Source organism: Vigna unguiculata, chromosome 7 (genome assembly GCF_037176805.1).
Source record: "Vigna unguiculata cultivar grain cowpea cultivar isolate G323 ecotype 2 chromosome 7, ASM3717680v1, whole genome shotgun sequence".
NCBI lineage: Eukaryota > Viridiplantae > Streptophyta > Magnoliopsida > Fabales > Fabaceae > Vigna > Vigna unguiculata.
The window spans coordinates 26,114,575-26,123,208 of NC_140798.1; the positions used below are offsets into that span (position 1 = coordinate 26,114,575).

The following is an 8,634-nucleotide window of genomic DNA, read 5'->3' on the forward strand; positions in this document are numbered from 1 at the left end:
TAAAAAAATATTTAAAACAAGAAATTCAAAAAAAATTCAAAAAATTAAAAAATCCAGAGGCTGACACGTGGCAAGGTAGTTAACGCCGTTTGTGAAGACTTAACGGAGGGTACTACATTGATGCAATAATCAAAATTGGGTACTAAATTGAGATAAAGTTCAAAGTGGGTACCATTTTGAAATTTTCGAACCAAAATAGGTATGATCTGAGTAAATAAGCCTTAAATAAATAATTATTAAATAAATGCGGGTAGAAAAAGCCTTTATGGCCTTAAATGTAAACCTTCATGACGTGGAAAAGTACTAACTCCAATGGTTGAGAGTACTTTAATTGTGTGAGAGGACTTGGGTTCAAGTCCTATGTATGCCATTTATGTGTTATTTATGTGATTTTATATTTTTATATATATGATCATGTTGTGGAATGATATGGTAATTAAATTATATTAGTTAGCATGAAACATGAAATGGTTAGATGGTTGTGTATTGAATTGAACATTGCATGGTTGTGGGTTCAAGCCTTGGGAAACCCAAATTAAACTTCATTTTTGGCTATTTTTGGCTTTGGCTTGGAATTTGAAGGGTTAAAGGAAAACCCTAATAGACATGGCAGCCAAGAATGGCTAAAAAACATAATTGAATTAGGACATTGAATGGTAAGTAACCTATGATTAATACCATTTTTCGTTTTTTTCACATTAAACCCATATTAAGGCCATTTTAAAAGGGTATTTTGAGGTAAGAGAGAAGGTTGGTTGGGCAGTCATTGTGGTTGTAGAAGAGAGCACGAGTTTGTAAGTTTTAGTGAGTTTTGAGTGAGGTTGTGGGGGGTGAGTTGAGGGAAAGGCAAAAGAGGACATTGGTGATCAAGGGAGAGCTAGCAAGAGTCAAAGCTAAGCTAAGGAAATCCATATTAGGGGAGTTCCTAATTGATGTTTAAATTTAATTGAATGCATCTGTGATGTGTTGGTGTATGGAAGAATGCCATTGTTTCTCTTTAACTACGTTCTGTTTAGCGGTTACGCTTGATCCGCCGGGCGACACATGCTCCAGACCTAGTTTCTGGGTTTTTCTTTATGGACCGCTTGGCGGCGGAGGACAATTCGCCAGGCGACGCGAGCTGGGTTTCCTAGTTTTGAATTGTTTTGGGATGTTTTGTGCTATTAGTGATTTCTCGGTGATGGTTCTATGTAAGAATGTAGATTTTGATGAGTATAATCGACTGGAACAATAGTGGATGATGAACGTATGAATCCTTGTATGAAATTGGGGAGCTAGGGTTTATGTTGGGGGTTGGAAATAATTATGCATGATCTAAGTACATGATTGGTACAATTTTGATGAAATTGACGTTATTATATGCAAAGCACATATATGTTGCCATGTACGAGCATGTTGAATGTATGTAATGGGCACGGTTGTTGATTATTCGAGTCCCTGTTGTGATTGTATGTAAGGGTTATCATGTGGGATAATTCGAGGGTATGTTGGGATTGGTAGGGCAGTAGGGGGAAGGAAACTCAGTCACGGGTTATGGAATAAGATTGTATGAGAAGGAAATAATCCATATATATGTGTTAAGATAACTAATGATTGTATGCTAATATGTCTAAAATAACTGGAAAATTATAACTAGATGCACAATTGTGGTTAGGCTATAATGAGTGGAAGTTAGGAAGGGAAATGAAAGGGTTAGTTGTTGTCATAAAATGTTGGCGGCATGGGACAAACCAAGATTTAGAATGTATGCTAATTTATCAATAAGGGTGAGATTGACATAAGTGATATGGCATGGATGGTACATTTTCCTAAACAATTGTTGTTGTGATAGTGGTATTAATATGAATATCGAGGTGCTATAATGGTAAACTGCTATGGAATGAGTTCACGTATATATTCGCTATTATAATTATCACCTTGGATCATGTTAGGTATATGTGTTATGACTAATGTAGCTCATGAAGGAGGGTATATGAGTTTGATAATAATTGAGTTGAAGGCATGATTGAATATGTATATTATAATTTTAGTTATATAATAGGAACGAGAATTCATAATTGTACCATAATTGTTCTATAATTTGGTGTGTTGTATGATTTGAGGTCCATTGGGATATGTTTTAAGTGCCAAAAACCAGTAGCATTGCGCTACTGGTATGGCGCTTGGCGGCGTGAGTGAGTTGCCAGGCGGTGACAATGTAGTGAGGATTCTGCTGGCGCTTGGCGCCTGGCGGTGTGTGATGCTCGCAAGGTGGTCTGGACCCAGATTCCGCCTAGCGGCGTGAGATGCGCGCCAGGCAGTTTTGGTCCAGTGATGGCGCGAGAGGAAGGGTTTTCTACATACCTTTAGGTGATGTTCATGATGTGAGGCTTTGGCTGGGGGCCCAGTTACGAGTGTATCTCGTATTGGGGTAACATGTGACCATTCTTGGTTGTAGCTTGGTGGTTTAGGAAATCTAGTGGAGTGTGCGAGTTGTGGCTCGTACGGTGAGGTTTCGGGTGATTGCCCTCTTCAGTGCATTCTGATAGAGCTTTGGTAGTTTGGGAACAACTACAAACTTATGTTTGTTTTGGGGAGCTCCACTTGGTGTCACGGTGAGATGCTGTGGCAAAGTTATTCCCACGTGTGGACTATCAGGTTGTGGCCTGTAGTCGAAAGGGTGAGTAGACACTCGTGCAGCGAAGATCGATCATTGATCTCACCTAAAGGGTATAGAAATGATAGACGTCTAATGCAAGTTTTGGAAATGGAGATCTAAGGAAAAAAGGAAAAGATTATACTAACACGGGTTATATTATGGAGATGATGTAATTTATATTTATTATGATATGTTTTTGATTTATTTAAATGAGTTCACCCTATCTGTGTGTGTTTGGCGATGATCATGTAACTCGTTACATGGAAGCAGATGTTGATGCAGGTGAGCATGCAAATGCATAGAGACGAAGTGGGGATCACTATGGGACAAATTTCTTAAATTTCATTATGGATTTTTCTTTTGTATTTTTTTTTTATTTTGGAGGATTTGGTTTTGTAATAACTGAATATTGCGGTTTTATTTTCTACTTATGCGACATTTGAAGACTTAATTTTCTCGCGTTTTTGGGAAATTGCGATAATAAATGAGATGTTTATTAAATCTTATTTCTTATTTATTTTTAATAAGTAATTTCCAGCTAGTACGTTACATCCAAGCTCCAAAATTGCTTCACCCAAATACCTAAAAATAATTAAAAACAAATATTAGGCCAAATAATGTGAAATCAACCCAAATTCCGAACAATGGTCCAATAAAGCCTAACAGATGAAAACACACTAAAGATGAACAATTAAGCACTAAACAACTGTCAAATGGGTACACAAAGGCTAGTGGAATGGAGGAAAATGATGACTCATCAAAATCGACCACACTTACCTTTTTGCACTCTTGGGAAAAATTAAAAAGTAAAGCAAAGCAAGGACATCACAGACATAACAAGAGAGACAAAAAGAGACACAAGACAAACAGACTCGAAATAGAAAAAATGGAGACACATCCAAACAAGAGGATTCAAAGATGAAAGGTATCCATGAACATCATCCAAGCAGTTCAAAACATGTCAAGTACTCAGTTCAGCTCAAAGAGAGAATTGAAAGCAACATAGCCTCACAAAATATGCACAGTATCACTCCAATCTATAGGCTACTGTTTACTCTCAAAGCACCCTGAAAAACAAACATCAAACAAACTTGGCAAGCCTTTAGAACCAACAACCAAACCAAAATACATACAGGTCAAGATCAGAAGGGCTTCTCAAGGTTGTAATGGGGTTGAGGACAAGGTATGGAACATATGGATAAGTAGCTAAGCAACAAAGGAAATAGAGGAGCAATGGGGAATAAGTCTCAATCAAGCATGAAAGTAATCCCAAACACCAACACTTCCAAATTTGGTTCTCACACAATACTCAAATCCAAACTCCTTTTATTTCTTTTCTTTGTTTTCTTTTCTTTTCTTTTCTTTTTTTGTTTTCTCTCTTCTTCTTTTTTTTCTATACAAAAAACATGCAGAGAAACAACAATTTTGAAATTCCACCTGGGTATACAAATGAGCAATTCCAAGAACTAATAACAAGTGTGCGCACAACCACACTTGTTGTGTGCGACCACACTTAATTGAGCACCCATTTCCAAAACAATTCCAAAGCTCCAAAATTTCCTAAGGTAGGAATAATCATGGTTTTTCAGGCTAAGGGCTTGTAATGAACTGTAGAATAATGAAAGGGTATGCAAGCTCAAAAAGGGCTATCAACGGAAACAGTTCAAGGTAGGCTCTTCTGGCTGTAGGCTCATCAGAACAAAAATGCCTAAATCATATCCAAACATGCATGTGAATCAGAAAAGCATCAGAAAGAGTCAAGTCAAGGCCATTGTGCAAGCATTCAAGAGGCATGTATCACACAACAAAGAACAAAGAATGGCTAAAATCCTCACATAAGGTAAAACAATTCAAAAGCAACTTGACATGCAAAGAGAAAGCAAAAATATCAGTCCATAGAACAACTAACAACTCATCCTCCAAACGTGAAGTGAGTTTCCCAAACAGAAAACAAAAACATAACACAAATTAATAAAAAGGAAACAAACAAAAAAGAAACAACAACAAACAGACAGACCTGGACAGGTGCAATAAAAGTAAGGAAGGAGAAAAAAAACTCCCTGAATCATGGTGAAACAAAAGTGGGGTCAAGCAGGGAAGTCTCCTCTACAATAGTATCCACCAAGGCAGGGTTGTCGAGGAATGGCTTCAGACGATGCCCATTCACTTTGAAGCTCTTATCGGTGGACTAGCTTTTGATTTCAACTGCACCATAAGGATAAACATTAGTGACAACAAAAGGATCAATCCACTTTGACCTCAACTTACCACCCATGAGTCCATGTTTGGAGTTGTACAATAGCACTTGTTGACCAACAACAAACTCCTTTCTAGCTATGGAGCTATCATGGAATCTCTTGGTCTTCTCTTTGTAGAACATAAAGTTCTGATATGCCTCCAAACGGATCTTATCTAACTCTTTCAATTGCAGCTTCCTTTCCTCGCTAGCTTGATCAAGTGAGAAGTTGCATGACTTGAGAGCCTAGTAGGCTCGGTGCTCTATCTCCACTGAAAGGTGGCATGGCTTACCAAAGATAGCCCCATAAGGAGACATCCCTATCAGTACCTTGTAAGCAGTCCTATGAGCGCAAAGAGCATCCTCAAGTCTGTTGCTCCAATCCTTCCTATTGGGCTGCACAATCTTCTCTAAGATTCACTTAATCTCCCTGTTTGAGATCTCATCTTGCCCGTTAGTCTAGGGGTGATATGGTGTAGAAATCTTGTGCACAACCCCATACTTTCGAAGTAAAGACCCCATGGACTTATTGCAGAAATGGGTGCCCTGGTCACTAACGATAGCTCTAGGAATTCTAAACCTACAGAATATGTGAGACCTGACAAAGTCTATAACAACTTGAGCATCGTTAGTCCTAGTGAATTTAGGTTCCACCCTTTTTGAAACATAATCAACAACAAGAAAGATGTAAGTGAAACCAAAAGAGACAGGGAAAGGGCCCATGAAATTTATACCCCAGACATCGAAGACCTCACAAAATAACATGGATTTTTGAGGCATTTGTTGTCTCCAAGAAATGGCTCCTCTTGCTCGTTGGCATTTCTCACACGTGCTACAAATCCTCCACACATCCTTGAAGATGGTGAGCCAATAAAATCCGCAATCTAGTACCTTGTGAGTTGTCCTCTGTGTGCCAAGATGACCACCAAGTGCAGATGAATGATAGAATTGAAGGACCGAGTCAATCTCATGGTCCGAAATGCATCTCTTGGTAACCTGATCACTGCACATTTTCTGGTCATATAGGGGTCATCCCAAATATAATACCTAGAGGCAAAAACAACCGCAAAAAGCTCCTTCTCTATTATGGTGTAGTTTGCTTGGGCAGCATCCAATGTCCTGGAGGCGTAGTAGATTACCCTCGGCTGCTTGTTAATCCTTTGAGCTAGAACAACCCCCAATGCATAATTGGATGCATCGCACATCAGCTCGAATGGGGCTTTCCAATCGGGCGCCTGAAGGATCGGAGTGGTGGTCAGGGCCTTCTTGAGGCAATCAAAAGCCTCTTTGCATTCGTTATTGAAGATGAACACAACATCTTTTTACAGCAAGTTAGACAGCGGAAAGGCCTTCTTACTGAAGTCCTGGATGAAGCGCCTGCAAAACCTTGCATGGCCAAGAAAAGAATGAACCTCTCGCACAAAAGAGGGGTAAGGCAATTGTGAAATAATTGAAATCTTGGTATGGTCAACTTCAATGCCCTTACTCAAAATTATGTGCCCCAATACTATGCCTTGTTCTACCATGAAATGGCATTTTTCAAAATTGAGAACAAGGTTAGATTGGATGCACCTATTCAAAACTTTATCCAAACTGTCTACACATGCATCAAAGGAGGATCCATACACAATAAAATCATCCATAAACACCTCTATGCATTTTTCAAGAAAATCACTGAAAATGCTAACCATGCACCGCTGGAATGTGCTAGGGGCATTGCATAGGCCAAACGGCATCCTCCTACAAGCAAAAGTGCCAAAGGGGCAGGTGAATGTGGTTTTCACTTGGTCCTCAGGTGCAATATGACTTTGAAAGTAACTAGAAAAACCATCAAGAAAGCAATAGTGTGACTTATTTGCCAAGTGCTCAAGCATCTAATCAATAAAAGACAGGGGGGAAGTGGTCTTTCCTGGTTTTTTGATTTAGCCTTCTATAGTCGATGCAAATCCTCTAACTGTTTTGCACCCTTTGTTGGAATCGACTCTTCTTTTTATTCTTGACTATAGTAAGGCTTGTCTTTTTAGGCTTATAGAAGCTTGGTCACCTCCTTCTTGACAACATCTGAGATGACAAGATTGAGTTACCTTTGTGGCTGTCTCACTGGCTTTGCTCTATCTTCCAATAATATTTTGTGCATGCATGTTGATGGGCTAATACGAGGAATGTTAGCCAATGTCCATCAAATCACCTTCTTGTGCTTTTTAAGAACATGCAACAACCTCTGCTCTTGTTCAACAGTGAGGGAGGTGGAAATGATGACGGGCAGTTTGTCCTCCTCCTCCAAGTATACATACTTGAGGTTGTCTGGCAGGGGTTTCAACTTTGGAGTGTTGGATGCTGGCTGAATATCAGGAACTAGAAGGGAGGGAGAAATGGGTTCCATAGCCTGTACCTCAACATAACAATCAGATGCATATGTATTTCCTACAACATGGTTAGTGCAATCTGATTGTATAACATCAAAGTCAATAGGTACAACACACAGAGAGTCAAACTCAACAGATTTGACATTATGCACATCATATTCAGTATCAGAATCAGAATGAGTATCAAAATCAGAATCAGAATCAGAATCAAGAACATCAATGCATGCAAACTCAGATAACTCAGACACGGATGAATATTTTAAAGCATGCAAAGAGTGGAAATCAGAAACATGTCCATCAATAGCATGATCAATGATATCAACATGTAAAATAGAGTGATCCTCATAAGGATGTTTCATGGCATCCAAAATATTAAAACGCACGATAATGTCATCAAACTCCATGGATAAAGTACCAGCATGGACATCAATCTTGGTTCGGGTTGCCTTTAAAAATGGTCTCCCTAAAATGAATTGGGGTAGAACCACGGGAAAATCCCTCTTCCATATCAAGAATGTAAAAATCAGCAAGAAACATCAGTTCACCAACCCGAACCAAGACATCCTCAATGAAACCAGTAGGGTGGGCAACACTTCTATTTGCCAATTGAATGACCACACCCGTCAGTTGCAATGGTCCAAGAGACAGAGAATTGAAAATAGACAAAGGCATGACATTAATCGAAGCACCCAAATCAAGCATAGCATTCTCAAACTTATTATTACATATAATGCAAGGAACACAAAATGTACCTAGGTCTTTACACTTTTCAAGGATTTGAGGAACAGATTTACCTATCAATGTAGATATGTTCCTTCCCATGCTGATCCTTTCATTGCCCTTCAGCCTCCTCTTGTGTGTGCACAGCTCCTTGAAGAACTTTGCATATCTGGGGATCTGTTTAATGGCGTCCAAAAGAGGTACGTTCACCTCCACCTTCCTGAATATTTCTAGGATCTCCCTGTCAACCTCTTCCATCTTCATGCTTGGAATAGCTCTCGCCAAGAAAGGAAGAGGTGTGAGAGGTACAGTAGATGTGGAAGGACGGGCTACATGAGCATCATCATGCTTTATCTAATGTGTAGCAGTAGGGTCAACTTCCTTTTGAGGTGTAGGCTCAGTAATGGGAACTTCAATGTTCTTCCCAAATCTCAATGTGATGGCACTCACATTTCTCGGATTCCCCACCGTTTGTGATGGCAACTTATCAGAATTTTGAGCTTGTGCTTGATTAAGTTGCGTAGCCATCTCCCCCATTTGATTTGTCAAAGTCTGGATTGAGGCTCTAGTCTCCTGCTAGAATTGCATATTTTGTAATGTCATCATTCTGACCAACTCTTCCAATGAAGTAGAAGAGGAAGGTGCAGGTGTAGTACGAGCAAGTATGGGTACAG

General features: G+C 39.4%; 1 protein-coding gene across 1 annotated transcript; it reads right to left on the reverse strand.

Annotated features, from left to right (window-relative positions):
- Positions 1-7,666: 7,666 nt before the first annotated feature.
- On the reverse strand, positions 7,667-8,224 carry LOC146884718 (uncharacterized). The gene has a single exon (XM_085675991.1). It carries the CDS (start codon positions 8,222-8,224, stop codon positions 7,667-7,669), a length of 558 nt encoding a protein of 185 aa, XP_085532117.1.
- Positions 8,225-8,634: the final 410 nt, after the last annotated feature.